Source organism: Triticum dicoccoides, chromosome 4A (assembly GCF_002162155.2).
Source record: "Triticum dicoccoides isolate Atlit2015 ecotype Zavitan chromosome 4A, WEW_v2.0, whole genome shotgun sequence".
Taxonomy (NCBI): Eukaryota; Viridiplantae; Streptophyta; class Magnoliopsida; order Poales; family Poaceae; genus Triticum; species Triticum dicoccoides.
The window spans coordinates 5,710,163-5,724,296 of record NC_041386.1 but is presented as its reverse complement, the minus strand read 5'-3'; the positions used below and the strand labels follow the sequence as shown (position 1 = coordinate 5,724,296).

The following is a 14,134-nucleotide window of genomic DNA, read 5'->3' as shown; positions in this document are numbered from 1 at the left end:
CGTGATAGAGCACACTGTGTGGAGAATCGAGTTTGGGGGAAGTTGGTGGAGTTGCAGACAGTAAAAAAATGGACGGGAGGCTATGACTAAACTGCTTCGTTGTCTACAAGAAGCTCTGTTGCGCATGAAGCGATAGGCCGACAAACACCGGAGTGAAAGATCGTTTGAAGTGGGTGATTGGGTTTATCTCAAACTGCAGCCTTACTTGCAGAATTCGCCTGGGTCGCGTCGTAATCATAAACTTGCCGTCAACTTTTATGGCCTTATCAAGTTCTTCGTCGCGTGGGGGTTGTCTCGTACCTGTTTGCTCTGCCTCCTTCATCCAAGATTCATGGCGTCAGACATGTATCTTAGCTGAAGAAACACCTGCCTCCCCATTAGGCAGTGGATCACCTTGATCCGACCATGACAGCTCCTCGGGATATGAGCCTCCTTCAACCTGCAACAATTATGCAGTCCAAGCCGATTTGGAAGGGCGGCGGAGTCATTCCGTGACTCAAGGTACGCTGGCAGGGACGCTCCCAACAACATGATTCTTGGAAGGATGCGTACACTCTCCGTGAAAAATTTCCTTTTTTTTTTTGAGACAAACCGTGCAAAATTTCCTGCTCTGCCGATTTGGGGACAGGTTTTTTTTTTTTTTGAGATTTTGCCAACACTTTATTGATCACCGATAATGTTTAAGGGAATACAAGTTGGGTTATGAGGAGAAATAAGCCACACATGGCGACCCTGATCAAGCATAGCAGCGTGTTTGGCAAGATTATGTGCTTCGGTATTCGAAGCTCTACCTTCAAAAGTAACTAGGCAACTGAAAAAAGAACTAGATTTAAATATAAACTCTTTCATTTCAAGGGGTGGGGAGTGTCATGACCTGGCCTACTCCTGGACATCGGCCCAAGGCCACCAGAAGGAACAGACGCCTGGCCCAGGAACCGGAGGCCCAGAAGATGGCGCAGATCAAGAGCGCAACGGGATAAAAGAGCGTGAAGACGGGAGTGTGGACGATCTACAAAAAAGGTTATTTTTCTATGAAACTTTCTGCACACACATAGAATATGAAGATGTCCGCGCGCACTTTTTTTTAGAATTTTTTAATATTGCAAAATGTGTTTTCCAAAGTGGGTTCGTATGTACCCGGGTTCATCCATGCACGATCTGCACACGGGGGCATCTGCACCCATTTTTCAAAAAATATGCTTTTTACACGTTTTGTAATCTTCAAAAATTATAAATAAAAATATGCATACATGTTGGCAAAGGTATGTCCAAGGCACAAAGTTTTGTGTGAAAAAGTATTTTTGTTTTGTCTCAGTAAAAAAGACAAATTTTACTGCTTCTAAATAGTGTTTCATGGCATAAAATTTTGTCTTTTTTGCACAAGCTACAAAAAAGGTTATTTTGAAGAATGTCGAGTTTTCAGATAGAACTAGACCATTTCCCCCGTCTCTCTGTATCTCTCCCTCCCCTGATCTTCTCCCTCCTCTGTAAATCCGAGTAGGCAAGCTGAGTGCATCACAACAACGAGTCACCCACCGGAAATTCACTTTGGCACCACCATGCGATGTGACGTTGAAACATCATCTTTCTGAAATTGAGTGCGATATAAAGTCTCGGAAACATCTCGAAACCTATCCAATCAACAACAAAAAATTGTCGAGGAAACATAATTAAAGGGAGAAAACACCCGGTCCGACCATGAGGTAACAAGAGCAGTAGATAGAACAATAGTACTACTAACAAAGGTCGGAAAGGACACAGACAGCACTGACAAATCACAAATTATTGCCGGCAACGAGACCGTGTCATCAAAGGTAAAGAGATAGACCAGCAAGCGCAGCGTGCGCCACACCGTACCATATCGTCAGGCGGCATACTTGACGGCGATGTCGGCGAGGCAGTGCGCTAGCTCGGCCGGCGTCGAGAACAACGCCATGTGGTCGGCGCCGTCGATTTCCTTGACCTCCTCCACGGGGTAGTTCTGCACCATCCACCGTTGGAAGCCCTCGACGATGGCGTTGTCGTCCTTGAGGACGATGAACACCCTGCGCACCGACCCGTAGCGGGCCTCCGTGTATGGTGGCTGCACTCTCAGGTCCTCCACGAACATCGAACCGACCCTCATCAGGGATCTTCCCAGCGTCAGATCCTGCCATACATATGATTCCAAACAGCATGCAGCTCTAGGATTAATTTCTAGTATTTGGTCAATTTCAAATATCAGTCGGTGTACAGCTTCCTAGTAGGAGCATTTCACCGATGTTCAAACAGATTGATTAACAGAGCGACAGGTTTATGATTTCGCGTACCTCCTGCGAGCACAGCTGGAGGAACTTTGCTCGCGTGACCAGCGGCCCGAACTGCATGGCAGTAGGAAGCTTGCCCTCAGGATCTTGAGGCTTAAACTCCGTGTCCATCCAGTCCAGCGTTCCTCCTTCGACGAACTGTTTAGATCGAGAAAACATTCAGTCGTACAAAAGGCAATAAGCTATTAAGTTGGTAGCTGGTGTACCTTTGCAGATTCGATGCTGTACCTTTTCAAGCACGTACGACGGCGGCGACCGGTGGTCCGGCATGAAGGCGGAGAGGAAGACCGCGGCGGCGACCTTCTCCGGGAACAGCTCGCAGGCGAGGGCGATGTTCACGCCGCCGAGGCTGTGGCCGACGAGCACCACCTTCTCCCCGGGCGGGAGGGACTCCAGGAGGTCCAGCAGCGGCTTGGTGTAGTCGCGGAACGTCGGCACCTCGCGCAGCGGCGTGGGGTCGACGCCCGACGCCGCGAGGTCAGGCGCGCTGACGCGGTGGCCGGCGGCCCTGAGCCGCGTGGCCACCTTGAACCAGGCCCAGCCGCCGACGCATGCGCCGTGCACCAGAACGATGTGCTTGCCGCTAGCTTGGTCCGCCGGAGCCTCCATCTCCATGTGCGCACGTGGGGTTTTGCGACTGTTTCTCCGCGCTTGTCGTTGGTTGTGGCTCTCCGATGTCAAAGACCTCGGGCGGCGCTGTTAGATTTATGAAGCCGCTCTTGAAGCTTCGGGTCCGCATGCAAAATATCATCGATCAGCAGAATCACGTGCTAGCTTGAATAATCATGTACACGCAAATTGCAAAGTCAACATGTTTAGTTGGAGCTGGCACTGGAGGGCTGCTAAAAGCAATAATGCTAGACTTTATATGAAAAGAATATACGCACTGACCTTAGAGCATCTTCAGCCGCGTCTTAGGAAGGCCTCCTCAGACAATTTTCTTGCGCCGGCGCCGAAAAAACGGCACAGTCGCGCCCACACGAACCCGATTTTCGCCGGCCTAGGCCGAAAACAGCGCCCGCGGGCCCCAGGCCGAACCCGGCGCGCTGTGGGGCGCCGGGGCGAGCTGTTTTGGCGCGAAAAAAACGCGGGCCAGCCGCGTCAGCGACACGGCGCCTCGTCTTCCCCTAACGGCTTCGGTTCCCGCGGGGAATCAATGGCAAGGCTGCCGCCGGTCAGCCTTGCCATTGATTCCTCACGGGCAGCGCGTCACGGGACGGCGCGTCGACGCCTCCCCTCCCTCGCACGCGTTCACATGGGCGCGGCGCGGCTATATAGCCGGCGGCCTCACTTGCTTGTGCCCACACCAGCCCCGCCCCTCGCCGCCGCCCAGCCCCTCCCTCTACCTCTCACGAGCGCCGCCGCCCAACCCCTTCCTCTCCCTCTCTACCTCTCCCGAGCTCGTCTCCATGGCAGAGCGTTTCCCCGGAGACAAGGCGGCGGCCAACGGCTTCGGCTGCCGTTCGCTGCGCGAACAAGAGTCCTGACTCCTGTTCCAGGCGAACATCCCGGCGCCGCCGGACATGCGCGTCGGGCCGACGGGGTGGAGGCTCAGCAACGGGGGAGTGCCTGTTCCCCCGTTGATCGACGCCGTGGCCAAGCCAAATTACTTCACCGAGGAGGTCGAGGTCGTCCGCGCCTCCCTCACCGACGCCCAGCTCTCCCTCCCCTAATACGCCGCCGACAACCACGCGGCTTGGGCGGCGTACTTCGAGCGCCACCAGCGGCAGCGGTTGGCATCCACTAACGACGCGCCGGTGGTCGGCGGCCAGAAGAACAGCGAGGGGTGCCACCTGTGGTGGGGCGTCCCCGGCCACACACTCGAGGGCGTGCTGACGCACCTCGAGGGCGGCAACAACTCGCCGTTGGCGTACCCGGCGAGGGCGGCCGCCCCGGCGCACCACCGACGCGCCGGGCCATGGGCGTCAAGAAGGTTCGGGTCCTCCTCCTCTTCTTCCTCCTCTCGATCTTCCTCGCACTCCTTCGGTGCCCCGGCCCTGCTCGGCGTCAAGGCCGAGCCCGCGGCGGAGACGCCGCTCGACCGGCGCACTCGTAGCGTCGGCATCGTCCTCAACGAGGGCGGCTGGAGCGCCTCCTCATCGGCTCTTCCTCCGCGCTTCGTCAAGCCAAAGACGGAGCCGGGGCTCGTGCCGGTGAAGACGCAGTCGGGGCTCGCGCCGGTGAAGAAAGAGCCGGCCGCGCCGGTGAAGACGGAGCTCGACGACGACGACGCGGCCCTGAAATGGGCGCGCAGGGACTCCATAGCAATGGAGAAGGAGCGCCTGAAGAAGGCGAAGGAGCGCCTGAAGAAGGCGAAGGAGCGCCAGTGCGTCGCCCTGCGCCGCTTCACGGAGCGCCGACGCGGCCGCGACGAAGGCGGGGTCGTCGTCATCTGCAACAGCGACGAAGACGACGTGCCACCGCCACCCGCCCGCGTTGGCGAGGCCGGTCAGGGGTCCACCAGGGACGGCCGCGTCATGAAAGAGAAGTCCAACGACGGCGGCGACGATGGCGGCGGCGACGGCGACTACTCGGCGCTCAGCCAGTTTCTCTTTTAGTTTATTAGTTTCCTATTTTCCTATGTAATGAAAACCGGCGAACATGTCTAATATATGCCCAAGTTTGCCAAAATTTATCGTGTTTCGCCGAACTGTGCTGAACTTTACTAAACAAATTTTATTTTCAAACACGCCTGGGGGTGGCCCTGGGGCCGGCGGCTGGGGACCAACTCATCCCCAGGCCCAATTTTTACGTCGGCTCACCCTCATGCGGCGATTTTAGGCGCCCCCTGAGGGGCCAATGGTTGGAGATGCTCTTACGGACATGGACGTGGGATTGTGCAGTTGGCTAGCTTCAACAGTTGCTCAGCCCTCATTTCGCATACCTCCGTAGACGCCATAGCAACTGTTATTTGATGAGATGGCCTTTCCAAATTTGATGGTTTTAATCTGCTAGGGACTGGTGCAACTATCAGTGTGCAGAGTTGGACATTTGACAGTCAATATGATGGAAAATTACATAACGTGTGAGTCGAGTTTGGTAAAGTACCTGAATGCTTAGACAACTTTGGTAACTTCGTTTGGATTTATGAAGCCGCTCTTGAAGCTTTGGCCTCACAAACTATCATTGATCGGAAGAATAACCACGCCGAAATGAGCTTATTAGCGATTATAAGCTCGAATAACATGTATGCGAAGTCAACCATCTTATTTCGAAGAGACTGAGTCAGCCTGATTTTTATCGGAAGAATCACAAGGAAGTAGCTTATTAGCTAGCGAGGATAAGCTTGAAACAATCATGGATGCAAAGTCAAAGGCAAAGCAGTCTTATTTTTAAATTCCGAGAAGAGATCTTTGAGATGACAAACAAAAGAAATGTAGACAAATTTCATTCCTGTGTACTTCTAGTTGTTTGTATTCATTTAGTGTTTTGTCCAAACGAATTCATAAACCATTCATGAGTATAACGAATTCAAATGATAACAATTGTCAACCTGGTATGTAGAATTGCCTGCATTATAGCCAGTTTACCCCAAAAACCAAAGCTAATGGAGTAAGGTGGACTCACCCTCAAGTGTTGGCTCCCACGGCGGGCCTAAACGTTGACCAAGGGTGGGCAGCAATTTTTTTTATGTTAATTGTGCCGGGCTGGAACTTGAACTCGTAACACCAAAATCATGTAGAGTTGCATGCACAAGCTGATTGACAAGGTAGGCTATGCACTTATACTGCAACATCCAGTGATGGAGAGTCTGTGGTACCATGTCATCAGCCCGTTCGGGAGGAAGAAAATGGTCGGCTCCGGGATTTTGATGTAATTTCTTTATTTTTCCAGAATGTTTGCACGGTTGGTTTGGTTAATAGATCTAGGTGTTTTTTTTTTTGCCAAAAAAAGATTATAGCATTTACATTTCCATGTAAACTTCATGTCTGTAAATTGAGGGTCACAGACCATACTATGAACAATAGGAGTTGAGTAAAAATTAAACTTTTTCCTTTAGGATTCAACGTTTTTATGTTCTGGATATGAAATGTTTAGTGTGTATGATTCAACTAATATTTTTTTGCATGATGTATGATTACATCAGTTATTTCCCTTGATAGGAAGATTCTCACAGTTAAATACTTAGTTTATTGTGGTTATTTATATACAAAGCATCGTAGTTATTTATCATATGCAGTAGTTGATTCTATTTGCTCTGGAATGGTGCCTGATTCTCACTAACGAATGGTTTCTTCCTACTTTACTATGTAGTGATTGACTCTATTCGCCCTAGAATGATAGCTGGTGTTTTCTTGGTGAACGAATGGTCTATATGTACTAAGACATGATCGCCTTCTATGAAATAAGGTGAATGCAAACTCCTGCACCATCCAAAATAGATGATCGACAATTATCTGAGAGAACCATACAGTTTTCACTACAAAACCATCTTAATGTAATAATGAAATATCAATATTAAAATTTGGGATTTTCTAGCGATAATGCCTAATTTTAGAAAGTGGGTATGGCTCATTCAGCATAGAAACGGTTCAACTGTCAATTGTGTTTATTTTTTGCGCGAAAATGCTGAGTCATTAGAGCAGGAGATTCGCATCCCTTTTGTGCACTAATCCTAAAGTAGCTACGCATGGTTCTCAGTAATAATGACTTCATTAGAAATTGTTCCCCTAAGTTTCCTTAAGGCTGGTCGTAATGGTAGTATCATAACTAGTATTATGCATGCCAACTAGGCAATTTTGATGAGGTGTCATAATATTAAATGAAGAAAAAGAGGGTGGAGTATCATATCATGATACCGTATCATAATAAATGTTATGCTACTTTGTGTCATGCATAGTAATAAATAGAGTACTACATGATACTAATATGTGATACTATGCATTAGAGAGGTAGTATCATACACTAGTATCATATGCATGATACTAGTATATGATACTTCCCATTACAACCAGCCTAAGAGATAGCAAAACCTTTTGTTCATTTCACAATAAACCAATGTTAAAATTAGCGGCTATGGTAAATTCCAGCCAAATCAGCTAAATGGCGCATAAAGACGCTCAGTACTAGAATCTGGAACTTTGCCCCGTGTCAGGTTGTTTTCCGAGTGCATTTCATCGGATACTAGGTAAACATTATCATAGTCAAGTACTTTTTTTGGACTCGGCAAACAACTCTTTGCCGAGTGTATTTTTTTGCTGGCCAAAGAATTCTTTGTCGGGTGACATTTTTTGGAACTGGGCAAGAATTTTATTTTTATTTTTTTCTTCACCTTTCTTTTTGCCAACTGCTTTTTGGAGCACTCGACAAACACTTTATTATTATTATTTCTCCTTTCTCTTTAACTAGTGCCTTTTTAGTGCACTCGGCTATCACCTTTTGGTTTTCTTCTGTACATTATTTGTTTTCTTTTTTCCATGTATGGTCTATTCTTTTCGACGTTTTTCTCTTCCTCCCACTCTATTTACTCGAGTCCATGTTTAGGCGTTATCATATTTGTGTTCTTGAGTCCATGTTTGGGCCTTATCAAAGAAAATAAAAGGAATTTTGAACATTAGGGGGCCAAGACTCGACCCCGAACATGAAGTTTATTAGTGTTTAATTTAAAAAAATGCAAATGATGTCTGAAAAGGATGAAACGTGGCATGGTATCCTCATATGACACATGTAGGTTGTAGTAAAATTTTAGAATGTTTCATAAAATTTGTGTCGTACACTGCTTAGACACCGACCCATCTTCGAGAAAGAAACTTGGTTTTGAGAGGGAAAGAGTCAGGTTTGAAGGTGACGCCGCCAGTGTATAATTTGTTGGCTTTGAAATCTTTTTATACACCGAAGATACACCATTGCATGATCCATGTCAAAATTTGACATCTTTGGGGATTTGTGTGCTATATTTAAGAAACTAAGTGCATGTCTAGGCATTTAGTTAATATAATAAAAAATGCATGTACATGAAATTTTTGAATTGGGTTGAAAAATCATATTTGTGTTCTGCAGCCCATGTTTAGGACTTATCCAAGAAAAGGAAATCGTGAACATGAGTGTCAAGACTAGACCCAAAACTTGGAGTTTACTGATTTTTTTATTATGAAAATGCAAATTTTGTCCGAAAACGCATGAAACAGAGCATGGTCCCCACATATGACACCTACGTGTTGTGGTAAAAAATTGAGAAGCCTTTCACAACAATGGTGATGTGGACTGCTTAGAAACTGGAGTATCCCCGGGGAAGAAATGTAGGTTTGAGAGGAAACAGGTCAGGTTTGAAGGCGGTACAGCTATTGCTTCATCTACTAGACTTCACTTTTTTCTCTACACTCGAGAATCGAGATACACCTTACATGATCCATGTCAAAATTTGGCATTTTTCGGGGTCTGTTTGCTATATCTATGCCATTAGATGAATATAATATTAAAAAACTGAACTGCAAATGCATGAGAAAGCTGAAAAAAATGGGTTATAAATCATATTTGTGTTCTTGAGTTCAAGGTTAGGCCTATCCGAGAAAAGGAAAGGAATTTCAAACATAAGGGTGTCAAGAGTCGACCCTGAACATGGAACTTATTGGTTTTTTAATTCCAAAAACTGCAAACAAAGTCCCAAAACATGAAACTCGGCATGGCATCAATATATGATCCCTAGAGTATGCAATTAAAATCTGAGAAAGTTTTGCAAAAGTTACGGCATACAATGCTTAGAAACTGAATCATCTCCGAGGAAGAATCGCGGTTTTGAGAAGGAGCAAGTCTGATTTGAAGGCGAAGCGTCTATGGATGAGGAATAGAGTTCTAGATTTGAGGAACTCATGGTGTACCTTTTCAAGCACGTACACCACGAATTCAAAAAAGGTTGCAAATTTGGAAAATGGTATGAATTTGAGAAAGTTTGTGAATTCAAAAAAAGTTCGCCGATTCAATAGAAAAGTTTGCTGATTCGAAAAAGTTCAAGAATTTAAAGAACAATCATGGATTCGAAAAAAAATCATGGATCCAAAAAATGTTCATTAATCTAAAAAGGAGCATGAGAAAAAAGAAAAAAGGAAATAAATAAAAATGAGAAAAAGGAAAAAGTGAAGAAAACCAAGAAAAATCCGGTTCCGGACAAACCAAAAGAAAAGAGCCACAAAAAACCGTTGCAGGTGAAGATACTAGTATGGGCAGGCCCACTTTAAAATGCCCGGGGACATGGGTGCCCTGTACGCTCCGCTCCGACCCGTCGCCTAAGTTAGCCTTTATCTTTATCTTTATACTGAATTTGAATAACAACATAATGTGGGTAATGAAGAACGGAAAATCACATGCGTGTGAGTTTAATAACTTGCCTAGCTCGCCTTCGCTTCCAAGGTAGCCGGCCATACATTTTTATGTATATAATCAGCTAAAAAAACACTTCACTACGAAGTAATCTGGAGATTAGTCAAGTCAACTCCTCGTAAAAATATAATCAAATGAGCATGCGATGTGTGCACATTTGTGAAGTTTTACTGATTTGACGGTACGCACACATTTTAAAAAGCATCACGGATGACGGATGGAGTAATTCGCGCCTCCCCGATCCCAACCCAAGCACCATATATACACTTCCTCCCAGCTCAAGTTCCCAAACAAAACACAAGGTAAATCTTACGAGCTACACAGACACGATCCAGTCAGAGATGGCCGAAGGAGGAGATGAGCTGAAGCTGCTGGGGTCATGGTCGAGTCCGTATGTCACGAGAGCGAAGCTTGCCCTCGCCGTCAAGGGCCTGAGCTACGAGAACGTCGACGAGGACGTCCACAACAAGAGCGGCCTCCTCCTCGCCTCCAACCCCGTGCACAAGAAGATCCCCGTGCTCATCCACAGCGGCGTCCCCGTCTGCGAGTCCATGATCATCGTGCAGTACATCGACGAGGCGTTCGCGGGCACCGGGCCGCCGATCCTCCCCGCCGACCCCCACGAGCGCGCCGTGGCCCGTTTCTGGGCGGCCTACGTCGACGACAAGCTGGTGTCCCAGTGGACGAACTCGTCCAGGGGCAAGGCGGGCGAGGGCAGATCCGCCGAGGCGATGAAGGAGATGGTGGTGGCCGTGGAGGCCCTGGAGGGGGCCCTGAGGGAGTGCTCCAAGGGGAAGGGCTTCTTCGGCGGCGACGGCGTCGGGCTGGTGGACATCGCGCTGGGGAGCATGCACTCGTGGCTGATGGCGATCGAGGCCATGTCCGGCGCCAAGGTGTTCGACCCCGCCAGGACCCCGCTGCTGGCGGCGTGGATGGAGCGTTTCGGCGCGCTTGATGCGGCCAGGGCGGTCCTGCCGGACGTCGGCAGGGTGGTCGAGCTCGCCAAGATCAGGCACGGACAAGCCGCCGCAGCTTCAACTTCATCAAACAACAAGCAGGAGTAGCCGGCATGCATGGTGGCATGACCTACGCGCGCGCGCGCGCGTGTGTGTGGACTGTGAAGTGGGCCGATGATGGCCGGTGTTTACCTTTTGATTGTTGTTTGTACTGTGTCAGCGGGTTGATGTAATACTACTGCTACTGTAATGGATCTATTGACGAAACTGGTCTGCGGTTTACAGATGTGCGAGCAGTTTATCCCGGGCCAGTTATCAGGTTTCTCACTGGACATCACCTGCTGCTGGATGGATCCACTGTGAACTGGTTCAGGGTGAGGGGAGACTGTCTAGATCACTGCAAGCTGTTGATAGTGGCGGCTGCGGCCTCTGGGAGAGGGGTCAGAACGCTTTCTCCCGGGCTTCCGCGTCCGCGGCTCGGGTCCGTGGTAACTGCCCCTGCCCCTGCCGCTAGGAGTCGGACGAGAGTAAGTAAGGGCATCTCCAGCCCGCGCCCCAGAAAGATCTTCTGAGACGATTTTTTTTGCGCCGGCGCCAAAACAAGGCCCAGTCGCGTCCCAGGAGCCCGATTTTCGCCGGTCTGGGCCGAAAATAGCGCCGGCGGATCCAGGCCGAACCCGGCGCGCTGGGGGACGCCCGGAGCGCCGGGGCGAACTGTTTTGGCGCGAAACAGCCGCGCGCCCGCTGCGTCAGCGACACGGCGCCTCGTCTTCAGCCAACGGCCTCGGTTCCCGCGGGGAATCAATGCCAAGGCTGCCGCCGGTCAGCCTTGCCATTGATTCCTCACGGGTGGCGCGTCACGGGACGGCGCGCCGACGCCTCCCCTCCCTCGCACGCGTACACACGGGTGCGGCGCGGCTATATAGCTGGTGGCCTGCACTCGCCTGTGCCCACATCAGCCCCGCCCCCCGCCGCCGCCCAGCTCCTCCCTCTCCCTACCTCTCCCGAGCACCGCCGCCCAGCCCCTCCCTCTATCTCTCTACCTCTCCCGAGCCCGTCGCCATGGCCGAACGCTTCCCCGGAGACGAGGCGGCGGCCAACGGCTTCGGCCACCGTTCGCTCCACGAACAGGCGTCCTGTCTCCTGTTCCAGGCGAACATCCCGGCGCCGCCGGACATGCGCGCCGGGCCGACGGGGTGGAGGCTCAGCGCCGGGGGAGTGCCCATTCCCCCGTTGCCCGACGCTGTGGCGAAGCCGAAGTACTTCGCCGAGGAAGTCGAGGTCGTGCGTGCCTCCCTCACTGACGCCCAACTCTCCCTCCCCCAGTACGCCGCCGACAACCACGCGGCTTGGGCGGCGTATTTCGAGCGCCGCCAGCAGCAGCGCTTGGCGTCCATCAACGGCGCGCCGGTGGTTGGTGGCCGGCAGAACAGCGAGGGGCGCCACCTGTGGTGGGGCGTCCCCGGCCGCACACTCGAGGGCGTGCTGACGTACCTCGAGGGCGGCAACGACCCGCCGTTGGCGTACCCGGCGAGGGCGGCCGCCCCAGCGCAGCACCGACGCGTCGGGCCATGGGCGCCAAGGAGGTTCGGGTCCTCCTCCTCTTCTTCCTCCTCCCGATCTTCATCGCACTCCTCCGGCACTCCGGCCCTGCTCGGCGTCAAGGCCGAGCCCGCGGCGGAGACGCCGCTCGGCCGGCGCACTCGCAGCGCCGGCATCGTCATCAACGAGGGCGGCCGGCGCGCCTACTCGTCGGCTCCTCCTCCGCGCTTCGTCAAGCCAAAGACGGAGCCGGGGCTCGCGCCGGTGAAGACGGAGCCGGGGCTCGCGCTGGTAAAGAAGGAGACGGTCGCGCCGGTGACGACGGAGCTCGACAACGACGACGCGGCCCTGGAATGGGCGCGCAGGGACTCCATAGCGATGGAGAAGGAGCGCCTGGAGAAGGCGAAGGAGCGCCAGTGCGCCGCCCTGCTTCGCTTCGCGGAGCATCGACGCGGCCGCGACGAAGGCGGAGTCGATGTCATCTGCGACAGCGACGACGACGACGACGATGCGCCGCCACCAATCCTCCATGGCGACGCTGGGCAGGGGTCCAGCAGGGGCGCCCGCGTCAAGGAGGAGAAGGCCGACGACGACGATGGCGGCGACGGCGGCGACTTCAGCCAGTTTTTCCTTTAGATTAGTTTATGTATATGTGCTATGTAATGAAAATCCGCGAACTTCGCCGAAATGTGCCGAAATTTATCGTGTTTGGCCGAATTTTATCGTGTTTAAGCTGAACTTCACTTTTATTTTAAAACGTGCCTGGGGGCGGCCCTGGGGCCGGCGGCTGGGGTCCAACTCGCCCCAGGCCCAATTTTTGCGTCGGCTCACCCCCAGGCGGCGATTTTAGGCACCCCCTAGGGGGCCAACGGCTGGAGATACCCTAATGGCGGTGGTTGGCAATGGCAGCTGGTTGGTGGCACAAACTCGCGCTTCCGTCAAAGCAAATGCTTCAAGTGTGTTCCCCCGGCTCACCGGGTCGCTGAGTGCTCGCCGGCCGCCTGCTCCACCCCGCCTATCCACCGCTCTCCCGGTGCTTGCAAGGAAGATGGATTCCCCGGGAAGCTTTCCGGGGGCGTGCCCGGCACTGGCTGTAACGCCCTCGATGCGGCTATAGCTCCCACGTGTCGAGGCACGACTTAGAGGCATAACCGCATTGAAAGCAATGTAGCAAGTTAGGCAATCTTCACAACATGCCATGTAATATAGATAATAAAAGGGGAGATACATAGTTGGCTTACACTCGTCACGTCAATCAAGTACATAAATAGCATTACAACATTCAAACACTCATGGCCCGACTACGGCGCCAAAATAAAAGACCAACCCAACATGTGACACGGTCCCGATCATCCCAACTGGGCACCACTACTGATCATCAGGAAAGACACGTAGTAACGGCGTGAGTCCTCGTCGAACTCCCACTTGAGCTCAAGCGCGTCATCTGGAACGGAATCATCAGGCCCTGCATCTGGTTTGGAAGTAATCTGTGAGCCACAGGGACTCAGCAATCTCGCACCCTCACGATCAAGACTATTTAAGCTTATGGGTAAGTAAGGTAAATATGTGGAGCTGCAGCAAGCGACTAGCATATATGGTGGCTAACCTGTTCGCAAAAGAGAGCGAGAAGAGGAGGCAAAGCGCGAACGAATAACTAGAGAGCAACCTGCGGCAAGCATTACTCCAACACCATGTTCACTTCCCGGACTCCGCCGAGAAGAGACCATCACGATAACTTACACTGTTGATTCATTTTAATTAAGTTAAGGTTCAAGTTATCTACAACCGGACATTAACAAATTCCCATCTGCCCATAACCGCGGGCACGACTTTCGAAAGTTCAAATCCCTGCAGGGGAGTCCCAACTTAGCCCATGACAAGCTCTCACGGTCAACGAAGGAATAGACCTCCTCCCGAGACATTTCGATCAGGCTCGGTATCTCGGTTCTATAAGACACTTCGACAAGTTAAAACAAATCCAGCAACACCGCCCGAATGTGCCGACAAATCCTG

At 51.3% G+C, this 14,134-nt stretch overlaps 2 protein-coding genes across 3 annotated transcripts; one reads left to right on the top strand and one right to left on the bottom strand.

Annotated features, from left to right (window-relative positions):
• Positions 1-1,313: 1,313 nt before the first annotated feature.
• LOC119284539 (salicylic acid-binding protein 2-like) lies at positions 1,314-3,021 on the bottom strand. Of its 2 annotated transcripts, XM_037563666.1 has the most exons (4): positions 2,535-3,021; positions 2,310-2,444; positions 1,858-2,149; positions 1,314-1,631 (listed from the first exon to the last, which is right to left on the bottom strand). In XM_037563666.1, exons 1-3 carry the CDS (start codon positions 2,919-2,921, stop codon positions 1,865-1,867), a joined length of 807 nt encoding a protein of 268 aa, XP_037419563.1. In that variant the 5' UTR covers positions 2,922-3,021; the 3' UTR covers positions 1,314-1,631; positions 1,858-1,864. The 2 variants fall into 2 exon arrangements, with proteins under 2 accessions (XP_037419563.1, XP_037419562.1); XM_037563665.1 differs by lacking the exon at positions 1,314-1,631 and having other exon boundaries at positions 1,638-2,149; positions 2,535-3,020.
• A 6,839-nt stretch (positions 3,022-9,860) lies between these two features.
• On the top strand, positions 9,861-10,865 carry LOC119288509 (probable glutathione S-transferase GSTU6). Its single transcript, XM_037568121.1, has one exon. It carries the CDS (start codon positions 9,965-9,967, stop codon positions 10,685-10,687), a length of 723 nt encoding a protein of 240 aa, XP_037424018.1. The 5' UTR covers positions 9,861-9,964; the 3' UTR covers positions 10,688-10,865.
• Positions 10,866-14,134: the final 3,269 nt, after the last annotated feature.